The sequence below is a fragment of the Vanessa atalanta genome, chromosome 25, assembly GCF_905147765.1.
Source record: "Vanessa atalanta chromosome 25, ilVanAtal1.2, whole genome shotgun sequence".
NCBI lineage: Eukaryota > Metazoa > Arthropoda > Insecta > Lepidoptera > Nymphalidae > Vanessa > Vanessa atalanta.
The window spans coordinates 6,797,658-6,825,560 of NC_061895.1; the positions used below are offsets into that span (position 1 = coordinate 6,797,658).

At 33.4% G+C, this 27,903-nt stretch overlaps 2 protein-coding genes across 4 annotated transcripts in view; one reads left to right on the forward strand and one right to left on the reverse strand.

Moving 5' to 3' along the window:
• Nucleotides 1-1,561: 1,561 nt before the first annotated feature.
• Nucleotides 1,562-2,389, forward strand: LOC125073788. Its single transcript, XM_047684825.1, has one exon. It carries the CDS (start codon nt 1,562-1,564, stop codon nt 2,387-2,389), a length of 828 nt encoding a protein of 275 aa, XP_047540781.1.
• Nucleotides 2,390-23,058: 20,669 nt separating this feature from the next.
• LOC125073657 (forkhead box protein P3) overlaps nt 23,059-27,903 on the reverse strand; it is a 76,061-nt gene continuing 71,216 nt past the window's right edge. For all 3 annotated transcript variants that reach the window (XM_047684579.1, XM_047684578.1, XM_047684580.1), the window contains 3 exons: nt 27,563-27,654; nt 26,741-26,889; nt 23,059-26,163 (listed from right to left, as the gene is read on the reverse strand). In XM_047684579.1, coding sequence (XP_047540535.1) covers nt 26,000-26,163; nt 26,741-26,889; nt 27,563-27,654 — 405 coding nt within the window. In that variant the 3' untranslated portion in view covers nt 23,059-25,999. The remainder of the gene's footprint in view (nt 26,164-26,740; nt 26,890-27,562; nt 27,655-27,903) is intronic.

Genomic DNA, 27,903 nt, shown 5'->3' on the forward strand with positions numbered 1-27,903 from the left:
AAAATGTCTTTTTCTTTTCCTACCGTCAACCCATACAGCCAGTCCTATTATTTTTTGGAGGCTGCGAACTGCATGGTTTGTATATAATTTAGTGATTTTAATTTGAATGTAGGAAATAATTTAGTGAATAATTTTACCTATTTTAATCTTATGTATCGACTATTATGTGTTGAACATGCACTAGCTTTAGAAAATTTTATTTGAATTCTAGAAAAACCTTGAGCAGCGATAGCGAGATAGTCTGCTGTAAAAAAAATATTTTTCCCCGAATGCGCTATTTTTTTTAAATGCTACAATGTTATCAATGACGTCAATGTTGCACGTGCACGTGATAAGGTCCATTCTCCTAATTCTCCATTCCCATAACCGCGTGGGTTACCACGGTTACCCAAACATATCGAGGCGAAAAACGAAAACAACATCGAAACAAAAGAAAATAAGGCACGAAACTAGAAAACCACGAGTTTTACGCTTGCGAAAAATACTGGGTCGCGATTCGAGACGCTCTCTGCTCTATGTTGTGTGGAGTTAGTAAATGCGAACCAGAATTCACGAAATATATTGTAATCATTATTGTAATCAAATTCCTCGTTTTAAAATTTCGAGTAGTATAAGTAGGAGTGTCGTGATTTTTACCGGCACCTCCAAAATACAGCTGCAACAAAGGCGAACTGTGACTTTAGCGTGCTGCTGTAATTGCATACCGAATTGATATTTCTACGCGGGTGTGTGCTGTTTTTTTTTCGACGTGTTTCGCGGATTGTATGAATTTTTTCACAACACCGGTAAGTAAAAACTTTTAATAATCCCAATAAATAACAATAAATTATCTGTAACGAATAAATTCATTCAAAAAGCCCTTCAAAAATATTTTTCATTTCGAAGCTTGGAACATGGTCTCGTTAAACTTTTGAACATTTTCATACTAACCATAAGATATTCTAAAAGATTGCACATGGTTATCTTATCATTTTGTTTTTTTAATGAAGCAAACATGAAACAATAGAAATAATAATTCACAATAAACAATTCATCGGAAACTGTGCAAAGAAGTTTCGATTTTTCGTGATAGAATAACAAAAATTACGTTACGCTAACTATTTATTGCGGGAATTCGGAACGAAGGATGCCGTTGCTTGCGTATGAGAAATAAACTTCTTAATTTCATTCTTTCCATTTCAGTTCCTGAAAAGAAATTGTAAAAATTAGTGATGGTAGAAAGCGACTTAGCGGAGCGGAGTACAAAAAGAAGGCCAAAATAAAAAAAGAAGAACAAGAGCAAATCATACGAAAAACCACAAAAATTGACAGTTTTTTCAAAAATGAAAATTGTATCGAAAAGTCGGGAACGTCAACAATGCAATCTGGAAAGGATGAAACGGACTTCAAATCGGCTGCCCATCTGTCATCTGTTGAACTATCGACTAAAGAAAAAGTTTGACTGAAAGAGAATGATTGTGTTCTTGACGGCGAGTGCTCCAAAATTAATGATTGTGTTTTTGACGACGAGTGCTCCAAAATTGAAGATGCCTCTCGGACCGAGTCGTTAAACGATGATCGAATGCAAACAACTGAAGATCAGAACAAGGATCCAGCTTTATGGGAAATTAACGACACTTTAAGGGAAATTATTGCAAGATGCGGCTTCGATCAAAACAAATGTTCTGACTTCTCTAAAAGTGAAAGAGTATATGCTGATCAACGTCGTTTCTTGCCAGTGAGTATCTTCCAAAGAAAAATGAAAAACAATGAAGTAAAGGACCGAAATTGGCTGGTTTACTCCGAAAGTAAGAGATCCGTATACTGCGGGCCGTGTTTAGCATTTGGTCCATTGGAGAATAAAACTCAGTTCGAGAACGAAGGATTTAATGACTGGAAAAATGCAGAACTTCGAGTAGCTCAGCATGAAAACTCAGCGCGTCATAAATCCAGTATTCTTAGTTTGAAAGCTAGAAGTGCGATTGATTCTCGAATCGATAATTTACTTCATTTGCAAATTGATGAAGAAATCACTTATTGGAGAAGCGTTTTGAAAAGGGTTGTTGCTGTAGTGAAGCGGCTGTGTTCAAGAGGTCTCGCTTTTAGAGGAAAAAGTGAAAAGTTCGGTGATCCACACAACTGGAATTATTTTATGATCCTGGAACTGTTAGCTGAGTTCGATCCTTTCTTAGCCAGTCATATTGAGCGGTTTGGGAATCAAGGATCCGGAAGTACCAGTTACTTGTCGAAAACAGTTTGCGATGAGTTTATACTCTTGATGGGCCATAAAGTATTGAAGCAAATTGGAGATGAGATAAGAAGGGCGAAATACTTTTCCTTAATTATCGATTCGACACCGGATATAGCGCATGTGGACCAGCTCACCTTCGTGATCCGATATGTTTCATAAACAGGAGAACCCTGTGAAAGATTCCTCAAGTTTTTGCCCTCAGTGGGACATAAAGCTGAAGAAATGTTTGCTGCTATTGCTTCGGAACTGAAAACCTTGGGTTTGAATATTCAAGACTGCCGTGGACAATCTTATGACAATGCCGCAAATATGTCTGGGATATACAATGGCTTACAGGCTAAAATTCAACGTCAAGCACCATTTGCTTTTTTCGTTCCTTGCTCTGCCCATTCTTTAAATTTAGTGGCAACAGCGACTGCTGAATCGTGCACAGAAGCTTGTCGATTCTTTATGTTGCTCCAAGAAATATACGTTTTTTTTTCAAGTTCGACACAACGCTGGAAGATTTTGATGACTGAAGTTGGAGAAGACAAAACAGTCAAGAGAGTAAACCTCACACGTTGGTCAGCTAGAGAGGATGCGTGTAAAAGTTTGAGAGATTCGTGGCACGAAGTCATTAAAGCTTTGGAAGTAATCAGGGACGATTGCACGGAGAAGCCTGTCACAAGAAACGAAGCAACGGGAATTCTTTCAAAGTTGAATCAATTGGAAATGGCGTTGATGGTTGTTGTGTGGAACGTTTTTTTGGAAAGAATAAACAAAGTAAATGTTCAAATCCAGGCTTCTACCGTCGATTTGATTACCGTAGCCGATCTTTATGAATCTCTTCGCAAGTTTTTCGTGGATCAACGGGAAAACTTCAAGTATTTTGAAGAAATGGCGATGGAATTAAGTGCGTCGAAGCAATACGCAAAAGACCTCGGAAAAAGACAACCGAAAAGGAAAAAAATTGCTGACGAAACACCCGAGGAAGAAATAAGTATGACCGCAAGTGATACTTTCAAAATCAACACATTTCTCGTCATCATTGATAGACTCGCATCCGAATTGGAAAAAAGGAAGAAGGCGTACGACAATTTCAATGAAAAATTTTCATTTCTGACCACAATGAGCGAATTGTCATCATCAACCCTTACAAAAAAGGCTCGGTCTTTGGAAGAAACGTACCCTAATGATTTAGAGACTGAATTCGTTCAAGAATGCATACATTTTCGAAGCCACATTTCTTCGCAAAGCATTCTGGTGAAACCAGATTCTCCATCGTTGCAAAGTCTATCTTCGTTTCTGCGAAAACAGAGTTTGCAGAACGTTTATCCGAACTTGGACTTTATTATCCCTTCGTATGGCTTTATGTACACCAGCGACGAATTGTTCGGGTGAGAGAAGTTTTTCTTGTTTAAAAAGGGTTAAAAATTATTTGAGATCGACCTTGAGCCAAGAAAAATTAAACGCTTTAGCTCTTTTGTGCATAGAGTCAGAATTGATGAACAAAATCACGTACGACGATATCATCGATGATTTTGCCAACAAAAAATCACGCAAAAAAGTATTGTAACGTAATTATATAAATATACGCAATAAAGATGATTTATTCTGTTTATTCACGTCTACCAATTGTGTAAGTAGCATGCATTACCCCGCCTTCCAAATCTTACACGATTGAGCTTTAATTTGCTCAAAAATACACCTAAACATTATTTTACGTACAATTCCAACGAAATTGTTGTAAAAATAATCTAGGACATGACAATTTGACAATTGTGGAGGCAAGGGCGGCAAAAGCTTTACAGCCTATACCTTGAAAATTTGTAAATCCGCCACTGTATCTACGCAGTTAAGTCTGTAATAGATTAACAGTGAACTGGTCGCGTAACGATGCCGTAGTCACTGGTTCGATTTTGGCATTTTGCCGTACCCATTTCTACGTCAACGTTAACGACAATGGATTTTATTTTTTGAAAATCTAGGTTGTGATTTCAAACGCTTGCCTTAATAAGAGAGGGAATTTGTTTTTGATGAAAAAAAAAATGTTTTTGTCCGTAAAATTGCTGTGCAATAAGAACTGCTTAAACTTGTAGCAAGATATCAATATATACATACTTCCTTGTTGAATTTAAATTCAATGAACCATATTTATGGAGGCATTGAGTTTATTCATAATTAAGTTAAAAAAAATGAAATAAAAGGAAAACAAAAATATTTATTAGTATTCTAAGTTCAAAATTAGTCTGAAATTCGCGCCTTCAGTCTAACGGTCAATTTATATCGGACGAATTCTAATTAAAAGAAGACAAAATTCAAATTAACAACATTTAATATAATTTTTTTTTCAAATTGTGCAATGCTGTTGCCCTTATGTCCTCTACACCGTCACAAGGCGGGGTAGGCGAGCTACTACTCAAGCCTTGATGTTGAGAGCGCACTGAAGAACTAAGAATACGCGCGTCCTAGCGGTACCTCCTGTGAGTCCGGACCTCGGCTTAGGACACCGTCGTCGACGGGAGAGAGGAATGACGTGTACATTCATCGTCGTACGCCTAGGCGTCGACGAATCGGTAAGAATGTAGGACCTCCACCCCGCCGGCGGGTTCGGTGTGTGTCTGTGTTGCCTGTTAAGTTGTCGGCAGTAAGTCTGTCGACGGGGTCATATAGTACGTGCTTAGGACGCCTACGGATCCGATAGGACATTTAATATCGAATAGACGCGACACCATTGGTCGAGAGCTTTCATTATCTATGATATTCATTACGGATTTTCGAACAAATTGTGTTTTGATCGACGAAGCTGTCGGAACTTTGGGAACAAGATTAAATTGGATATAAGTAGTTACGTGGAGTAGTTTGTATTATGAATAAAGACATTAATCATGAACTGTCATTAGGGCACAATATTAGCAAATTGCATGGAATACGTAAATCTAAGGTTTCTTTATATTAATTCGTTCTTCGATTGGTATAGGCTATATTATGTTGCTGTAATATAATGTTACATATCCTATGCTATTTGTTTATAATTTTTTAATCACAGACTTTCGCATCGTTACCTTTTTAAAATTCTTATCATTTTTGTATTGTATTCATATATTTTTTATTTTTTATATTAAAAAAAAATATAGTCCCTGGGCATTGCGAGGAATACCACCCTATTATAGAAATTATAAAGTTTTGATACACAATTTTTAAGTAAATATGTTTCATTTATAGCTGAATGAAAATACTTTATTTAATCGACTCGAACTCGAAGATACATTATTTATTGTAGGAAAGGTGAAGAAAGGTGTATTTGTTAGTAGTGTGTGTGTTTTCCCGCCCACGGTGGTGGCCCTTTGGCGGGAAATATAACAGAAATTTAAATTCATAGTGCTATATTCTTTGAAGAGCCGAGATGTCCCAGTGGTTAGAACGCGTGGATCTTAACCGATGATTTCGGGTTCAAACCCAGGCAGGCACCACTGAAATTTCATGTGCTTAATTTGTGTTTATAATTCATCTCGTGCTCGGCGGTGAAGGAAAACATCGTGAGGAAACCTGCATGTGTCTAATTTCAACGAAATTCAGCCACATGTGTATTCCGCCAACCCGCATTGGAGCAGCGTGGTGGAATATGCTCCAAACCTTCTCCTCAAAGGGAGAGGAGGCCTTTATCCCAGCAGTGGGACATTTACGGGCTGCTTATGTTTATGTTATGTTATGTTATGTATATTCTTTGAACCTGAAATTACACTAGAGCACCTAAACGCAAATCATTACTGTTTAGTTGTAGGATAATTAAGTTAGTGATAGTCAGTCAATAAGTAAAACCAAAACTTAAAAATGTAATAAAATTACAATCCCCTAAAAATTTCGTCCTTTCAGATTTATTACGAATCCTCACAAAAGCATAACGAGTTTTTGTAGAATAAATTTTTACGACCTCCTTAAAATAATTACCTACCTAAGAAGTATCCACTAAATACTAAAACACGTGTCTAAGAAAAAAAGGATTGTCTATTAATTTTTTTGGTTTTTTTTTTACATACATATCTGTTGACGTCGTTACGTCTTCATCCCGATGTCAGTTTTTTTAACGATGTTTTTATATGAATATTTTAATTTTTGTTTTGTTTTTTAGACATAATATGCATACGCCTTTTTGGTTTAGTAGTTTTACAAAATCGGAGACGATGGCTAAATTGGACTGATAAAAAAGGAGCCGCGATATCACAATGATTAAAACACGTCAATACTAACTGAAGATAACAGGTTCAAATTCGAGCAGGCAATGCTGAATTTTCACATACTAATTTATCCCATAGTTAACGGGACAGGAAACTGCTGTGTATCGGCTGCACACTGTTACCCACCAACCCGAATTAAATAAGTGTGGTGCAAAAATAAAGTGAGAGCCGAGATCGCCCAGTTAGAACACGTGCATCTTAACCGATGATTTCGGGTTCAAACCCAGGCAGGCACCACTGAATTTTCATGTGCTTAATTTGTGTATATAATTCATCTCGTGCTCGGCGGTGAAGGAAAACATCGTGAGGAAACCTGCATGTGTCTAATTTCAACGAATTTCTGCCACATGTATATTCCAACAAACCGCATTGGAGCAACGTAGTATATGCTCCAAGCCTTCTCCTCAATGGGAGAGGAGGCCTTAGCCCAGCAGTGGGAAATTTACAGGCTGCTAATGTAAATTAATAAAATGTTAAAAAATAAAGTGTCAATCCAAGAGTTGGAATTTACTTGTTATATGTATAGTTAATATTTATATATAATAATTGTATACGTCTACACGTGTGTAATGTGTCGAACATCAGTACGAATTACTCAGCAAACGTTTTCCAATGTATAACGTAGACTTAGACGTAATTAGGTATATCTAGGTGACCTAGGGTCAAAGTTAAGCGTCAATACATAGTTGCTATCGCGAGGTTATTATCCTAATAATGAGTAAACATATGTAACACGTGTAATCAATGATCTTAGCTGTGCCCAGTGGTGCAGTGGCTCACGTGAATCTTAATTCAATATTGCGGTTTCAAATCCGAGCAATTCATATGTGTTAGTTTATTATCTTAGTGGTGTTCGGTGAAGCTGCATCGCGAGGAAGCCTTCTCCTCAGAAATGAGAAGCTGAATGATGGCTTTGTCCCTGCAGTGGCACGGCGGGTAATCTCAAGGGAGCCCAGCCAACTACGCAAGACATACTATAGAGTGCGAGTTTGTGCGCAAACGAGGACACACACATAAAGCGTGGAACTCATACTAGTTGACTTTCAGGCACGATATATTACATATATATATAACGGGGTACGGTTACTTTGGTTGTTGATTTGGATAATTAATGAATCGAGTAGTTGGCAATACTGTTTATGATTTACTTTTAAGAGCGGGTCACCCCGAAGGAGTTGTAAGTGTCATGGCAACGTGAGCCGTTATGTTTTGACAAGCGACTCGAATGCGATGGTCGCTTGCCCAACCCATTTACTCTTAATCGAGATTAATTATTGTAATCCTTAATTTTTTTGTGGTGTACGATTATTGAATTAATTAATAGAGTGATTAGACGATATTAAATAAGTTTTATTTTGTGAATTTCCCATTTTACATCCACATAGTCTTCCAAATGTCGGATCATTCTCCGAACCCAATTGTTCGGCATCCTGCTCCTCAGACATATATATATATATATATATGTCTGAGGAGCAGGATGATATATATATGTGTATTTAACTAGCATGACTTTGTATTTTTGTGAAATGTTGAAAAAGAGTAACTTCTGAGTTTCTTGCCGGTTCTTTTCGGTGGAATCTGCATTCCGAACCGGTGGTAACTTCACTCAATATAGTTTCTTAAATGACTATTCAAAAGTGCTTGTAAAAGCCTACTTGAATAAAGTATATTTTGATTTTGGATTTCTCACCTCTCTAATCCTATGGGACAGCAAAACTGAAACAACCGAAAACACTTCAGGCGCAGGACCAACTGCTTTACGTGTTTTCTGAGACACAGGAGTGCACACACTTCCAACTTACAGACTCCGAGCTGATACTGAAATTGACTTGACTTGGCTGAAAAACTCCTGCTCCTCTAACCTTAGGAACTAAGATATTGAGTCCCTTGTGCATGTTATTACACTAGCTAACTCACCCCATAAACTGGAACACGATAATACTAAGTATTGTTGTATTGCGGTGGAATATCTGTTGAATGGGTGGTACCTATCCAAAAGGGCTCCCACAAAGCCCTTCGAATAAAGTAAAGTAAGCTACAATTAGTTGCATCGTTTATTGCTTAATAAGTTTTGACTGAATTAGAATTGAATCAAAAGCTTCGTTGAAAGGAAATTGTTATGTGATTTTTCTTTTATGCGGAAAAATAAATTGTCAAATATTAGGGAGTCCGTTAATAGTAGACCATAATTGTGAATTAATTTTAACAGTCCTCTCAAGATTGGCTTTGGCAAAAAGAACATTTCGTTACAACAACTGAAATTAATAAAAGAAGTGAAAAGAAACCCAGGGTATGAGAGACAGACTCGAGAACTAAGGATCCCTTTCACCCATCATCTTGATCACAACAAGTGCACGGCTATCTTCCAAGCGATCCTTTTCCATAGAAATAAATTTTAAGAGAACTTCTGGGCGTCTTTTTTAAAATTGATAATCATCAGCGAGGCGCCCCTCCCTTCACCCTGGATTAAGAAGGACCTGCCACCCATTGTGGCATAGGCTTGGACCTATTATAACTATTATTATTATTATTAGTCCGTAAATTTGTCTTAGTTTCATATACAGTATATAGAAATGAAATTGAAGGAAATTACAACTGTTAGGTATAATAAATATATGTTTACGATACATATATATTAATTAGATTATTTTTAAAATTCGAACATGATAACATTATTTTCTTATTAGAATGTTTTTTATTAGTGTTTATATTTTTACGTGTGACCAACGAAATCGAAGTCAGATGTTAAAGATAATTTATATTAATATCAATAACGTTGCCATTGATGAAATAAAACCTAATAAGATTATAAAGTGCGTAACTTCAGTACAGTGTAGACAGACAGAGGGTATTTTCACACGCAGGGTACGTAAATATTTATCGATAAATTTGAAATTAAACTTTTATTCTCTTTACCTCCGTGGTCGAGTAGTATGTACACCGGTTTCTATGGGTACACCACTCCAAGGTCTCGGGTTGACTCGGCCGTGTAGAAAAAGTTCATTAGTTTTCTATGTTGTCTTGGGTCTGGGTGTTTGTGGTACCGTCGTTACTTCTGATTTTCTTAAGTGATTTCGCTACTTACATTGGGATCAGAATAATGTATGTGATGTTGTCCAATATTAATTAATTTATTTAAAATTTCAAAACCGAGTTTATATGATAGGTTATTTGTAAAGTTTGCGTAAAACATTTCTCAATTTAATGAATGAGTTCTTGGTCAATCAATCCCGTCTGCGTGCTTAGTCATCATATATTCTACCAATACGCCAAAGAGCAATAGTTAGTATTACGATTAGGTTTGAAGAGTGAGCCAGTGTAACTACAGGCAAGGGATAAAACATTTTAGTTCCTAAGGCTGGCGGGTCACTATTTATGTAAGGAATGGTTAATATTTCTTACAGCGTCAATGTCTATATAACAAAGGATCATTAGGATTTGATTTTCAAATCCAGATAACATTTGTAACATATGAGTCGGATAAATTTTGCATTTATATTATTAACTTAAATCATTCCAGTTTGTGTGAAACACGCACGTCCCGATGTCGCGTCGTTTTATTATCATGTTGCACTTATGCATGACACGTGTGAACTCACACATAGATATGATTTAACCGTTTTAACGGATAAAAATATATCAATAATGAAATGAAAGTAAGCGAGCGGCGAGCAAGCATTAAACGAAGATAGTTTATTCGAAATTCAAAATTTACCATTTCTTGTGATTAAGAATATTGTTCTTTTTTTTTTTAATTACAGCACTGTTGCCTGTCTTTTATATATTTAATATTTATTAAAAAAAAAACCCTTTTCGAATTTCGAACTATTAAATCTAAGCATTGATGTAAATGTTTCGAATCACAAAATCCTACAATTCGTGTACGTGTATGTATGTGATTTTCAGTAATACCAGAACGTTGTTAAGTATTAATTGTTATTCCCGTTTAATTATATTACAATGGAATCTTCAGCTACGAAATAGAATATAAAATATATTTTTTCATCAATTTTAATGACTGTATTAATAGTGCTCATATTACAATTATTATTATATTAATTTTGTTAATAATGTCAAAATAAACCTCCTTCTAAATTAAAATCGTATTTATTATTAAATAGTATTCAAACTAACATGTTGTAATTGCAAAAAGATAATTCATTAATTGAATAATCACAAACAGTTTCGTCTGTCGAGATTGTTCGCAGATTATTAATTTCGATAATTAAAGTCACGACAGATTTCGAAGTATTTATTTAGGTCGATATCTGATAATTTTGAAGGTGTTCATTTGTAAATTAATGCATCTAGTAACCGCCTGTATATATTCTAATGTGTGGCTATGGTGTCCTCTTCAATGAATGAGAATGTTTGGAACTTATTCCGCCACGCTACTCTAATGAGTGTTGATGTAAACACGAGTGGAAAATTATTCATCCTATACAGAGATTGCAGGTTAACGGACGATATTGTTTTTACTGAAGAGCACAAAATTAATTATAAATAAAAAAATAAGCTTATGAAATGTCAAAGGGGCCATCAAACCTTGCTTGTCTGGATTTGTACTACAAATCTGCGATTAATATTCAAGTATTACAACTGTATAAAGTACATTATATATACTAATATTATAAATGCGAAAGTAGCTCTGTCTGTCTGTCTGTCTGCCTGTTACGCTTTCACGGTCAAACTACAGAACCAATTGAATGGAATTTGCTACAAAACAAGCTTGAGCTCCAACGAAATACATAGTCTACTATTTCACCACTAAAACCTAAAAGCGAGCGAAGCCGCGGACGAACACTAGTTATTTATAAATCTTTTACTCGCTTTTTAAATTTAAAGTCATAAAGCTTGAATTAAATATAATGAACATTATTTATAATCTTCGAATTTATAACATACCACACCACACCAACACGTGTAAATTCAGATTTGAAACGACTGAGCCTATTCATAATTTTTACTAAAAATACTTAAAAGGGTAAGTATAACGAATAAACAATAAAATATATGCTAGAAATTGCCTATCTTACTATAAAAAGTATTACGAAAACTATATATATTTATATAAAATAACTATACTTTATGAAAGAAACAAACCCATTGACATAAATGTCTGTATGTAACCTTGTATGAGCGTAGATGAGCCGTAATGAGAGATGATGTATAGTTAAAATAAGACGTGACAGACGTCACTACCAATGACACGGACCCGCAGACGCTTAATTTTTTTTTCATGTAACGAGAGAACATGACATGTTACTTTCATTTTATACATTACGAGTAGACTAGGGTCTATATAAAACGTTTATATTGAAGTACAAACCTACAAAACTTAGGAACCTTCGAGAGCTATATCTTAGAGGTTGACAAGGAACTACGAGCCTCCTGGTGGTGCAGATTTTCATAGTAATCTCTTTTATCAGATGAGCCTTTTGGTCGTTTGCCCGCTATCCCAGGAATCCCGGAAGGTACCTTCGCGGGTGTATATGGAATACCTAACGAAAGTTTCATCACAATCAAATTTAAATAATTCTATTAAATTTAATTTATTCAAAAGATTTTAAATTAACATGGTTATTTTTATTACTAACAGTATTAAAAACGGGATATTTACCATGTTTTTTATTTTTATTTGTTGGAGCTCGATATTTCGACATTATCTACGAATGTCTTGAACAAGACGTTCATCAAGACATTAAATCTGTGTTCTGAATTTCAGGTATCTACTCGGTAGTTAGTGCGCTGATATTTAGGACAAACTAACAAATCAAATCACTTGTTTAGATTGTGCGTTGAGAGTCAGAACAAACGATCAAAATCCATCACACAAGTGATTTAGCTACTTACATTGGATCAGAGTAATGTATGTGATGTTGGCTAATATTTATTATTTATTATTAAATAAAAAAAAAAAAACAAATTTAAATATTAATTATTCAAGTAGGCAGCCTTTCAACCGTCGTGTTACAGTGTTGAATTAAATGTACAGCTACCACCGCTACGGAAAGTAGATTCTACCGAGAAGAAACGACAAGAAACTCAGTAGTTTTCATATAAAAGTATCTCGTATTCGGGTATTAAACGCGAATATACCTTTTTATTATTTTGCGTGACGTTTTGACGAAGTTCTTATCACTTTTTATCTATTTATCCGTTTTGTTTTTAAAATTGATAATAAGACTAACAAAATTGTATTTGACGGTAAGTCGACACCCATTAACAATGGCACTGTGAAAATATTAACATAGATTAGATCGTAAGTTCGTTACTAACCTTGGGAACTAAGGTGCCAACTGTTAGATCCCTTGTGCCAGTAGTACTGGCTCACTCAAAATCAGTTTTGAATACATTTATTTAAAAAAACCGTTGAACAAAAACCTCACATTATTAACTGTAAACTATAGGCGAAGTTTTCATCGTACAACGTTACTTATAATGCTGTAATTACAAGTAGTACTATTAATACATCTAACAATTCAATTAGCAGTTCAAATACTAGAAAATTCGTTATGTTAAATGCCTTGATTTTTCTTTCCAAGCTTTATTCAGATAATTAGTATAGTTGTAGTAAAATTTCATGTACTTTGAAAAGACCAGAGATGGATTTCCTTACGGGCCGCGTAGAACAACGCCTTAGGATGACAATACTAATACTAAGAGTTTTATTTAGCTCTCTGCACTAGCCAACACGGCAACGTTTTTAAGTCTTAAACGTGACAATAGCAAAAAAACAAATCCGATTATTAAAAGTTAATAATAATGAAAGGGACTTGAGGGTTGATAATTTTTGATAGGTATTTCTGCATTTTTGTTTATATCACTTTATTTATTTACTTAAGTAGCACAAACTAATTACAGTTAGCAAAAGCAATATATTATTTAAAAAAAAAATTAAGTTACATTATAATACTACACAATGCATGCACAGTGTAAAAAAATTCAATTGAATTGAAAAATAAATATACAGAAATAATGGATAATATATATTTAAAATTAAACTGAAAGTATGGCCGAAAATATTGTCAAAAAAAAATGTTACCTACGTAATATGTGAAGCTTATTCATAATATGAGCGGATTTCCATAAAAAAAGTGAACTCAAGGCTAGTGGATGATTAATGGGTGTATTAAATTAACTATTGTTTTTCATCTTATCTAGGACACGATACGTTCGAAAGATGCTTACACTTGTTGCGTACAGATATTGTCAAAGTTATAATAATTGTCGGTATACATTTTATTTCTTATTTGTGTTTTACAACTCGCTATAAACGCACACCAATCAAAAGTTAATTGTAATTTTGTGGCCATTTATCGATTTGCATGACCGTAATCAAACTTAAGTAAAATTTAAATAGGTTTTTACAAGCACTTCTGACTCATCATTTTACAGAACCGTATTAAAAGTAAAACTAACCGATTCGAAGTGTAGATTCTATCGGGAAAAATACCTTTAAAATAAATAAATTTTCTGAAGTATTTATTTATTTATTTTTTTTAGTATTTTTTAAAATTATATTAATTAAATCATAAACTATCATATTTTAGTGCAATTAATATTAATAATTAAACTAGTGCTAATTCAATACTCAATGAATTAACTAACACTAAGCAACCTTTTTCTTAGTTATATTTCCATAAATATCAATATACCAATTATTTTAATCTAATTCACTTAATTTTTATTTAAAAAAACACTTGTTAAAAATGTCTCGTAATAATAATAGCGTTACAAGTGAAAGGTTTAAGTTTGAGGAGCAGTGATCATCGCGGTGGTACACAAAATTAACACACTCGCGCGCATCACCGCTGTCCAACTGCGGCCCGCTTCGTTAAATAATAAATGTATTAAAATTTATAAATTTTAATGAAATTAAGTTGTTTATTATAGCCACTTGGGTTTATTGTAAGATACTCTGATATCAGAAAAGCTATATACAGATATAGAAACATCACACACATATATATATACTTATATGTATAATATAAACTATATATAATTTTTTTTATTAGATTATTATTAACAGATTTATGAAAATAAATTAATTAATGTTTATAACGAGGATTTACTATTACCTAGTATTGGAACTAGGTACTGTATATAAAATTACTATTTACCAAAAACTGGAAATGTTATAATATTCATATATACTTAAATATGTAATAAACTTTATAGTTTTATAAGAAAATAAAAATTACAATTATTTAAATGGACCTTAAGGTTAATTTTGAGTCGTATTCGTAGTTGTGAGTTTTATGTATTATATTCCAACTATAACAGGAGAAAAGCCAAATAAACAATATTTGACAGCAAATAGACGTCATAGATATCTTTGGTCGAAAGCTTGATTAATCTACGTTATTCACTATGGATTTGCGAAAAAATGGCGTTCGAACGTCGACGAAATTATTATCGGACGTTTGAAAATAATTTAAATTAAGATATATAAATTGTAAAGTTTAATTAGTGCATAATACAGCTGAGTTATTAGTAAATCGCATGAAATGAGTAAATCTAAGATTTTTTTATCTTTATTCCTACTTTGATTTAAATAAGCTATACGTCATATTATTTAGGTAATACAATAAATTCGCATTATAAAATTATTGGCTATAAAAATTGATTTTTGTTGCCATTGTACATGATATTCATGATTCTTAATATTTAAATTTTACATTAATTTTTAACGAAAAATAAATAATTCCTTAGAGAAAGCATAAAAGCGGGCCGCACACATCACCGCCATCACAGCGTCGCACGCGCAGATGTCGACGTACAGAAATAAATAGAATACAGAAGGAGTAATTGCGCCTCACGCCCGCGCACATGGAAAAACTCTTTATAAATAAACCTCCTTTGAAAGCTAGATATGATTGTTTTTTTAATCGAGTTTTTATGCCTTTAACGATCGCTTTTCGGACGATTGAGTTATTTTTAACTCAACAGTGATTGAGAAACGGCCGTGGATGCAAAATGATTTGTATTCAAAAAATGTTTACAGAAAATGAAAGTATTAAGCAATACTAAGCATTTTATAAATATAATGTTTGCGCTTGTAGGTATAGAACATGTGTCCATTGATTATTAATTATGACATTTATGTCAATATGACACTATAACTTTTTTTTAATTTGTTTGACTAAGGTATACGAGCGAACAGGCTTGTCAAATCTTACAAATGACCATCAACGTAATAATAAAATTAAATAGATGAGTCATAGGTGGTACCTTAAAAGCGAGATGTTGGTACCTACCTCTAATAAATTAAGAAAGACTAATAGATATATTTATATGCTTCCTTTAATTTTTAAAGATAATACTTTGCTTGCAGCAAACGGTTGGTACTTTTTTAGAAAACAAATAAGTCTCTTGGGTGATGTCCAAGCGTGAATTAAAGTACATACATTATTATAAAATTTAATTTACATATATATTTTTGCTTTTTCCTGCATTATATAATTATATAATATTTGTGAACATTATGTTAATCTTTAATATATGTTAGTGAATGTTACATTGTCCTTGTACCTTTTGTAGTTTCGTTAATATATATTTGTCTAATGCAACTGTGATGTACTAAAATATTTAAAGTTGAGAGTTGAAAAATCACGAAAGATTTGCAAAGTTTGTTTGCTGAGTAACGAATCGGTCAATTTTTGTTCCGTTTGTTGTTTTAATATTGGATTAAATTCGCTTCGAGAATCGCAATTGTGGTCGAATGGAGAAATGTCAAACGATGTTAGCATGCTTGCCAACACTACACGCAATCATTATTTGCGCAGTACATTCACTTGGCGTTAAGGCTTGGTGCAAGGCATCTGGGTAGGTACCACTCAATCATAATATGTTACCGCAATGCCTAGTATTGTTTACGATTTGAAGGGTGAGTGAACTGGTGTACAGGCACAAGGGACGTAACATATTTAGTTCCCAAGGATTTTGGCGCATTGGCGATATGAGGTATGATTATTCGTAACAGTACCAACGGCTATAAGCAGCGATGACCATTTACTATCAGATGACCCATTTACCAGTCCGCCTATCTATGACATAAAAAGATGTACTGCAGTAGAACTGTATGCACTTCAATTATATCCTTAAGTGTAAGTATTTCTTAGACCAATAAAGTTTCTTTGAAAGAGCTTTAAAAATATACCAGAAAAAGATGGATTCGAAAATAATAAAAATTGTAAAATTTAAATTAATTATCGATAAAAAAAGGTCTCATCAAATAAAACAAATATAATAGGAAAATTTCAATTTAACAATTATCTTTTATAAAGACATTGAGTGAGGAGACAATAGCCTCCACTGGTGACAGGAGGGTTGGGTCGTTTTTTCCCATATGATCGGAATTGCGAATCAACGGGGAATGTTGCTAGCATTCTTGCCACCATTCCACGCGGTCAAGATATTTACAGTAACCATTTTTAAATCATATTTGTATACGTTTAAGGACTTAATGTTAATAATTTCAATGTAAATAAACGGTGTTATATAGTATATTAAATGCTTATGGCAATTACCTAAAATAGAATATAATTTTAATGCAATACATTTCGGTTATCAAGATATTATTATCTTTAGCATTTATTTACTTGACAATTTATTTTTTATTAATTTATTTTGTCTTTATAAATATAATTTGAAAAATAAATCGAAACTACGAGTATTGATTTGTATTTCAAAAAAATGCGGGTATTTCTTCGCCACGTTATGCGGTGGTTCTTCTCTTCTAGTCACAAGCCATTGTAACATACCGACTCATTAACGTCAAAAACCTGGAATAACTGCTGCTACTTATGATACTGAGGAGAATAGAGTATTTATTTTTATACACCTATCTACTTAAATTTAATTTAATAATTTTGTTACCAATAATATAATTCAGAATTTGGGAACAAATTTAACAGGAAATAATCTTATTTTATTGAACGCTTCTCTGATGCTTTAAGAAATAAATAAGAGAGATTGACATTAAATGGGCTTTCTAATGATAATAGAAAAACCCATTAAAAAGTTTCAGCCTCGGGGTTAGAACCCGGGACCAAAGAATCTTCGACCTTATCAGGCCACAAGATCAACACAGCAGTCGAGATATAATGTAGGAAAGAAATTACTTATATTGAGAAAGTTTGTTTAAAGTTTAATGAAATTTTATGACACATTGGACATTATCACGTGAGAAATATCATTATGTAATTACACTGGCTCACTCTCCGGTTAGTCATCAATACATTACATTACATTAGCAGCCTGAAAATTTCCAACTGCTGGGCTAAGGCCTCCTCTTCCTTTGAGAAGAATGTTTGGAGCATATTCCACCGCGCTGCTCCAATGCGGGTTGGTGGAATACACAAGTGGCAGAATTTCGTTGAAATTAGACACATGCAGGTATCTTCACGATGTTTTCCTTCACCGCCGAGCACGAGATGAATTATAAACACAAATTAAGCCCATGAAAATTCCATGGGTTGGCCTGGGTTTGAGCCCGAAATCATCGGTTAAGATGCACGCGTTCTAACCACTAGGCCATCTCGGCTCTTATTATCATCATGGTCATCACTACAAAGCAACAATATGATTTTGTTTTGGGCTTATGATAACAAGTTCAGCCCTCTAGCATTTATTATGGCTCATTTATATATCAATCAAACTAACTTTCAAGGTGTGATCGCGCAGAACGTCACGCATCATAAAACTCATGTGTATATAGAGATAACATTTTATATTATATAATTTATTCGGCTGTATAAATTAAAACTTCTTCATTTATATGAAAACGAACACATCACATAAAATCTGAAATTTAAAAAAAAACGATTCTCACGTGTGTCGCATGACAAAACATAATCATTTCCACATGTCTTGACGCATCATGAAAGAAAAAAAAAATTAAAAATATCACTAAAACCCGTTTGGGAATACTAAATAAACCTTTAACTTTCCATTTCGAATCGAAATGACACTTTTGTGAAAAAAATTCAACCCATTCGTAGACATGTGTTGTAAAAAAAAACATATTTTTTTATCGAGAAGAGTTCAGTAACCAGATCGGGATTAAAAACACAGTTATTTTAGATTTTTTGTCGGTTCAGCGGTTTTGTAGTTGCTCACTATCGATATGATTAAGAGCCATATGTCAGTCCGCTAGGGATTGCTAGTCGTCACAATACTTTATCGATATGTTAATGTTGTTTAATCACCGAACATGCCACCCACCCACCGAACCATTCTTTTTATTAAATATATTTTTAGTTAAAGCTAATCTTGTAAATATTTTCTGTCGTTAAAATCAATTTATATTAAGCATTTTATTGTTAACCTGAATACGCTACTATTCAAAATGTTGACGTTAGCGATGTATCTTGCAATGGATAGTGCATTGTTTAGTGTATACCAGTATTATATAAGATATTTACTACAATGCTTCGGTTCAAAGGGTGTATGAGTCAGTGTGACTTGTTTTAAAAGGATAGAACAACTCTATGCATTAATGTATTACGGATTTTAAGTGTTTCTTACAGCACTGATTCCTGGAAGTAATTACTTACAGCTACATGGTATGCTTAAAAGGTTTTTTTTTTTATTTAAAAAGTGGCTATAAGGGCTAGGGCTACAAAATAGTCCATCTAGGCAATTTTTAAAATAATGAGATTTGTACACTTAAAACATATCATTAAAATATATCCAAGAATAAAAATAAAGCATCACATACAAGCATCTGTAATCATAAAATTCATAATCACAATTTTCGCACGTGACATTTGCGAAATAATCTGTGCCTTTTTGGAACAAATAAAAGCCATAAAAAATAATCACTATTTTATGTTACTAAATTCAATTTTTATAATACAAAAAAAAACATCAAGTGTCGATACCGATATCTATCGTCAGATTCGTCACTACGATGTGCACTTGTTCACTTCATAAATCAACCTAGCGCGAGTGAAGGCACGGTATGTCGATGAAATTACGGTGACGTTTATATTAAATAGTTTTTTTTATGCATTTAAGCATTATTCCAGAATATGGTATTTTTAAATGATATTTATTACAATTAGGTAGGATTGGTACTTGTGATACATTTTGTTTTTTTGTGATAATATCTTTAGGTACATACTTATGTAATCAGCAATGTGATTCTGTAAGAATTCACGTCGTTTATCACTCGTGAAATGTTGACAACTGACTTACTGCGATACGCCTTTTTGATACGTATATCTGATAAATTTTATGGTCAATATCGCATATTACATTTTGAAAATTAACACTCGTTTTATACAGTATACCTCTGATCAGTGGACTAGGCGGATGAAGGTCCCGACGAGGCGTCAACCAAATTTATTGCAAATCAAATAAACACATGTAAATATCTTTTGTCGCCCTCGGATTCGCTCGAGCTTTGGGAGTTGGTTGTCAGGTGTTAGGTATAAAAAAGTCTACGAACTTCTTAGGAGTTCAAGCTTCCTGTAAAGCCAATTCAAATCAGTTCAGTTCAGGTTTGGCCTTGAAATCTGTCGCCAAAATCATACAAAATCGATTCAAAGCTAAAACTTATATTAAAACTTTATTCAAAATTTCATCTTTCTAGTCTCGATAGGGTGTGTTTTGATAGTCAGTCAAGACAAACAATTTTATGGCTATAGATTGATTTAACGTCTCGTTCCCCTTTATGTTGATATCCCCTATTTCGTTTTTTAGTTCATTCGTTATGTGACGAGTAATGTCTCTCTTATTAATTGTTAAGTTATTAATTTACTCGGTGGTAGGGCTTCGTGCTAGCCCATCTGGGTAGGTACTACTTACTTATCAGATATTCTACTCATTTATCAGTAACAACACGGAGCCTGGAATATTGAAGTATGACCCCTCCTGGCCTAGGAAATTACCTAGTCCAAAGTGTAAGCAAGCAAGCACCAAAGTGACCTGACCTGTGGTATTGACCGTAATAGGTCAGGACGACATCTCATCATTACAAATTACTCTATTTATGTATATATGTAGGCGAACGAGCAAATGGGCCACCTGATGCTAAGTGGTCACCACCACCCATAGACAATTGCCCTGTAAGAAATATTAACCATTCCTTACATCGCCAATGAGCTACCAACCTTTGGAACTAAGATGTTCCCTTGTGCCTGTAGTTACACTGGATTACTCACTCTTCAGACCGGAACACAACAACACTGGGTGCTGCTGTTTGACGGTAGAATAGCCCTACCGCCAAGAACAAATAATAAACTACAAATTATAATTTAAAATGTTGCTTCAATAATCGTAACATTTGCGGCGCATGCGCCTACGCTTCCGGACATTATTAATGATATATGATGAAACCTACGATACAAAATAAAATAAGTCGTCTAAGCTTATATCCGGTGCACATGGAGCAGAAAATAGACTTCCTTGGATTCGCAGACATAAGACATTATAATATTGGCCGGTTTTTAGAGTATCCGATGAAGATTTGTTTTAAATAATAGATTCATATAGTCTATTTTTTACGATATAGATAGAAGCAGTGGCGTAGCTATCGTAGGGCCAGGTGTTGCAGTGCACCAGGGCCCCTGAGCTCTGGGGGCCCTCTAACCTAAGCTATGAAAAGAGCTTTGAATAGAGATGAAGTATGGATTTAACTTACTAATGATATGTTAACTCACTGTATCCTGTATCCCATTCTTATAACTATCTATAATTTTGAATGCCAATATACCTACGTTAAAGAGGGGGCGAGGGCCTGATTCTTTTTCTATGCACCGGGGCCCTAACCCACCTAGCTACGCCACTGGATAGAAGGACGGTTCTAGGCCACCTGATGGTACTTACCATCACCCATAAACATTGGCGCTGTAAGAAATATCAATCATTTCCTGCATCGCCAATTCTTCATCAACCTTGAGAACTAAGATGCTTTGTCCCTTGTGCCTGTAGTTACACTGGCTCAGTCACGCTTCAAACCGGAATACAACAATACTAAAAATTGCTGTGTGGCGGCAGAATACCTTACGAGTGGTATCTACCCAGAAGGGCTTGCACAAAGCCCTACCAAAAAGTATTAATTAATTTTATCAGTTCATTAATATAATTATTGTTTAACTTATATATATAATCATAAAAGTACTTAAAGTTTGTTTTCGTTTGTCGATCAATTTTATTAGATCAGCTAGATGAATCAGTTCAATTAAGATAACGTGCATCTATTCCTGTAAACGACATAGTATTCAGGAACGATGACTTACAAACTAAATTAAAATCATACCTAAATGTTCATACTTACTATATTCCAACCATAATAGGAGAAAAGCCAAATAAACAACATTTGATATTCACATCTGTGATGTTCACTATGGATTTGCGAAGAAATGGCGTTCTGAACGTCAACGAAACTGTTGGAATTTTGAATAATTGTTAATTGCTACTATTAGCATTCACATCGAATTTGCCGAAGAAAGACCACAGTGGCGTTCATTTGGAGAGGCCTATGTTCAGCTGTGGACGAATGCGGGCTGATGATGATGATGTAATATTTTATAAATAAGTTTATGTAAAATGAGTTCGTACCTATATATTTGTTCTTTTATTCATAAAAATCGGTCAGTTTTGATATTTTTGTATATTAAGTGTTGATCAATAAATGTCTTGGTGGGCGTGTGGTTAGCTTGTGCAGATGTTTACGCCAGTCCCGTAAGCCGTATAAGCTTGCATTACACGCCATGTCATTTTTTCTTAGAAAGTTATTATATTATTCAGTAATATATTAATTTAATATAATTATGGCTAGAAAATATAAGAAAACGCCATACATAGTTAATATACACGTTTAATATTTAGGTCTACTAGAAAATTACCCAAATAAAATCTAGTTGCTTAGTATTCGGAATTGTATAGTGTAAAAAACACAAGAGACAAAACACCCGTCGTCGTCGTTGGCGCGTTGGCGGTGTAAGGAATGGTTGATATTTATTACAGCGCCAAAATCCATGGGCAATTGTAGCCACTGACATTTGACCGTTGGCTTATCTTTTATGAAAAAAAAAAACGTAAGAGAATAAGAAAATTTCGAGAAAAAAATCCACCCTTTATTTCAATTTCTTTTTTGTTGACACTAAAATTTGTTAATCGTTACAAAAATTAACAGAAAAGAAAATCTTTGTCCATTTATATAAAGATTTAGCATAAGAACGGACGCGAAAAACGGCGATGACAAATATTATTTTATAAAGATTCCTAAGCATTGTGTCAATTGGGCTGGATATAATTATACATTCATATTTGATTTCAAAAATAGAGTTCTAGAATATTCTTCACGTCATCTTGAACTCTAAGAATTCCTCATGTTATAAAACATAATTTTTCTATTCCATTAAAAAAAAACTAAAAGATATTTATGTCTCACTCAAAGCTTGGGACCTCAACAGGTTATCTAACAGTTACAGTTGCTTTGAGTTTTACTAATAATATGCTTTAATCAGGTATGAAATTTAAAAAAAAAGTGTGTTGTTAAAAGAAACATAATTTTGAAATTAGAATATATCAGATCTTTTCCTCGACGTCTGCGTAACAGTTAATAGTATAAGTAATTAGGATAAATAAAACAAAACATTATTTGTAATGATTTGGTTTAATACAACACTAATTAAGTATAATTTACAATGTTTAATAAATGTAATTTAGTGTCCCACGTCGGGCGCCATTATTATATATATTCAAATAAATCACTTGATTCTAATCGTAAGTGGAAATAATATTGTTGCTGCTTTAGAAGTACACACTCGTTGCATAGCTTATTGTAAATTATTTAAGTTTAAGTAACATCATTTTCACTTATCTAAGTATATAAATGTTACTAAAAATTGACTTAAATTATAGAAAATCAAAAGAAAAAATATATTTAAGTAGGTAGTTATTAAATAATTGGTTTTACAATAAGCTATGCCCGATTTTAATAAGAACTAATTATGGACCGATTCTCATATTCGTTCCTTTAAAAAAAGTTTGCGTATGTGACTAAAAAAAAAAACGAAAAAATACAATTGGTAGAAATTAAAAATAAATTAAAGCGCGTGCACGTGGCAGAAGTGAAACCTCTTTGCGTCAGACACGTTTCGTTCAAACATTTCATTAATGTACGAAATTCAAATCTCTAAACTCTGATCGCGTTCAAAGAAGATTCACTTCAAAATACAACTCAAATGAACAGTGATTCAGATATTCAGCTCCACTGATTATTTCTAAGTTATTTAAATGCAAATTTGAATATAGCCCGCCATCCACCAGATATTTAAGTCTCTACAATACATAATTGTGATATGATTATTTTTACCCTTTTATAATTATTTGGAATAACACGTTCGATTTCTATTGACTATTATTTTAATAAATGCTTACAAGAATATTTTGAAACACTAAAAATTCTGAATTAATTAATCGTTAATTTTTCATAATCAAATAAATCAACATTCAGAATCTGTTATCTATTATAGTGAAAATTTAACTACTAAGTATTTTTTTTTTCTAAATTTCCTACAACATGAACGATTTAATATGCATTTTAAGTGAATGTTTACATAAGCCTAGAATTTTAATTCCTTAAACAATTTACATTTGATAATGACGATAATGATAAATATTTACAGCGCGAAAACAATTCCATTTGATCACAATTAAAAAAAAAAAAAAATAAAGTACCATCATTAAACCTATGGCACACTATTTGAAATACCTAAAAAAAAATAAAAAAATATATATATCAGATCATAAATAAATCAATTCCGTATACTTTCGTACTTACGTGTAACTATAAAAGCAAATCTGGTTGATTAAAAAAAAATAACCATTGAGATCTCCGACAATTTCTTGTCCTTGTCAGCTTTAAGTAGAAACTATAACATGCTTTTACATCATATCCATTTTATTACAAGTACAAAATGTAAACAATTGTACGTAACATGAACAGCACTTATAACCTTCTTGACATACCAAATGTTTAAAACACGTTTTTATTTAGTCTGTGGTCGATTCCTTCTGTATCTTTTGTTGATGTTATTCAAACTAATATTATGAATGTGGTAGTAAATTTGTCTGTTTGCTTGTGTGCTCATTAACGACCAAACCAATTAACCGAATTTGATGAAATTTTATATGGAGCAATCTTGAACTCTAAGGATTATTCTTACAACTGACGACCAATCCCTACGACGTGAGCAAAACCGCTGGCGACAACTAGTGTGTTTATATTTTATAAACTTGTTCTTTTTCGATTTATAATTTGAGATAATGATTGATATTGTTTCAATCACTTAAATAATTTAAGTTAACAATAACTTCGATTCTATATTTTTTTTAAATAAATTTTAAGTAACATACAAAGATCTTTTTTTTTAAAGATAAGTTTTCGAACTTATGTGATAGAATTTCTTGCATACCAGTTTCCTCATAATGTTGTCCTTTACCGTCGAAAAACCCACGTGAAAATTTAGTGTCTGTCCAAATTCAGAATGAAGATTTATATCAAAAGAGTATTTATATCATTAACACTCGAAGTATCATCCACTTCGATCGGTTCGCATCGAAAGACAAAATCCCAATACAGTTAACAAATCGATTATTCGAAATCGATTAAAATTCGATTGCGTGCATTTGTTTACATAGAGTACTTAATGAGATGTAGTATACAATATCGTACCACAGTAACAAAATAATAACTAACAAGGAATGGAATTCGAACGAAAACGCTATGCGTATTTTTATTTTATGTACGAATTAATTCTACGACAGATCGATATCACTACTTATTGTTCACATTTGTTTATTACAAATAATGATTATACAATTTTAAATATTGATATGGACCTTTTAAGGTTAACTATCGTTGATTGATTATCCAACATTACACCTAACACTTAAACTAATCTCTAACAATTCGAAATATTTAACTTTAGCTATGTATTTTAATCTTAATAAAAATTAAAAAATAAAAAACGTAAAAATAGAACATTAAAACTATAATACTTCGAAGTTCCCGTTAAAACCGGGCAAATAATAATAAAACTGAAAAACAAAATATATTTGGTTATTCCTAAAAACGTTTTATAATTTTAATTATAAAAAATCCAACTGTGAACACATTAAAACACCGTCCGCTAACTTGAAATAGAGCTAAACCCGTAAATATAAATCGTATTACATACTGTGATATTACTCGCTACTCTACACTATCGATTACGCGAAAAACGTCCGTATTGTAATAACCACAAGAATCACTTCGTATTGCTATAAATTCAGTTCACAACTTCCTCTCGTCGCCGTCAGTTCGTTCAGAATTCCGAACGCAGACAGAACGTTCGGTTCTGAACGCGGTCGGTATTCACATCGCGGTCGAATATTATACCGTTTAAATTAAAATAATATCACTTAAGATGTTAGCACGGGTCATAATATCGATCGATCCCGATAGATATTATCATTTTATTTATTTCAGCCTCTTACAAATTCTTTGTTTAGTTTATCGAGACTTACTTGTAAGTCGCTTTGCTCTTTTAGTTTATTTGTCAGATCTTTGTTCGTTCAGGGAGAGGTTCTCGGCTTCGTCCTTGATGTGTGACATGGAGGGCCGGTATCGGTCCTCAGAGCGCGGATAGTCGTCGTAAGGACTAGTCTCGCTGGAGCGATTGCTCGACGATTCTTTGTTGGAATTCTGGTAATCTCCTGGGAACAATTGACAAATAGGGTTATTTCTTATTTATATTCATCGTTTAATCATTCAACCTTGTTGCCGCAGAGAAGTTTCGATAAATTATTTATAAATAAATAATATGAGTCACAGACAAATTTAGAATTAGATGATTTAATTTGATAATATTTCTTTTCATCATTTTTGCCACCTCTAAAAATTTCCGAACTGGGAACTTGCTCCGTGCTCCTTGTGCTCTTATACACTAAGCCTAACCCGATGGCCAGTGACCACCCATAGGCTTCATTGGCGCCGTAAGAAATATCAGGAATTCTTTAAAACACCAATGCGCCACCACCCTTAGAAACTAAAATATGCCCTTGTCCCGGCAACTATACTGGCTCATCCATCCTTAAAATTATAACACAATAATACTATATATAACTATTTAGTTATTTTTAATGAGTTAGTGGTACCCAGACATGCTTGCATAAAGTCCGTGGTAGGCAAGTGAATTTCCCAATAGTACAATTTTGGCGTTTTAGCTATTTTCCTTTCGACTGACGATATAATACAAATAAGTAATTTTCAAAACATTATCATCAAAATTACCTTTGTTAGAATAATCGGAAGCCTGCATCTCATTCTTGAGAGCATACAAGTTTGGTTTGATATCCTGAGCCTCGTTGGCGCTTAGGTCCTCTGCTTTCACGTCGTGAGACGAACTGCTGTTACCGTATCCGTTCATAATCGGTGGCCGACTGTGAATAGAGGAAATAAAACTATTGATTTTCTTTATTAAATAAAATGACATTAATTAAATGATTTACACATAAGGATTAAAGGAAGAAAAGTCATTGGCAACGTGACCTCACCAATGTGAAATCGTTTCGTAACCAACTATGTTACTAACATTTTTTGTTAGGTCTTACGCTAAGCTTAGCATTAGCATTAGCAGCCCGTAAATGTCCCACTGCTGGGATAAAGGCCTCCTCTCCCTTTGAGGAGAAGGTTTGGAGCATATTCCACCACGCTGCTCCTATGCGGGTTGGCGGAATACACATGTGGCAGAATTTCGTTGAAATTAGACACATGCAGGTTTCCTCACGATGTTTTCCTTCACCGCCGAGCACGAGATGAATTATAAACACAAATTAAGCACATGAAATTTCAGCGGTGCCTGACTGCTAAATTGTAATCTGAGGCAGTTTTTTATTTAGCATTTTAAGTAAAATGAAGGTATAATATATATAAGAAAGAAGGTATAAATAAGGAATTTTGATAATCCTTATGAGATTTTACAATCAATAAAACAAGTTTAATTCCTCTTGACATATTTTTTTTTATCAATAATTTTTAAAGTTTGGTAAAAGAATATCTTCTTAAATTAAAACAATTGCTTCCATTACATTTCCATTGATGTTGGTATCTAACCTGTAATCATCATGTGAAGACGGATACTCTTCGCTTTGCATCATATGGTCATCTCCGGACATGTACGACAGGTTGCAATCTTCCATCATGCCCTGAAATTGAGTTGAAAACCTTATGACGCAAATTATTCTCGCTACTTAAAAAAAAAACATATATTTTAAGTCAAGATTTTTAGTTTTAGTCGAGGCAATAATTCCAATCAATTGATTGAAATTATGTCCTCGACTGGTAAGAGGAGACGTCACCAGTCAGGATGTTCTTTTGCCCAGAGTTTAAATCAATGAATGATAAATATAATAACCTTAACATATATAATCTAATTTTGTATTTTTTTGCTGTCT

Excerpts from the sequence above, each read along its gene's own strand:
- LOC125073788 (XM_047684825.1), top strand. The coding sequence starts at position 1,562 with ATGCAAACAACTGAAGATCAGAACAAGGATCCAGCTTTATGGGAAATT.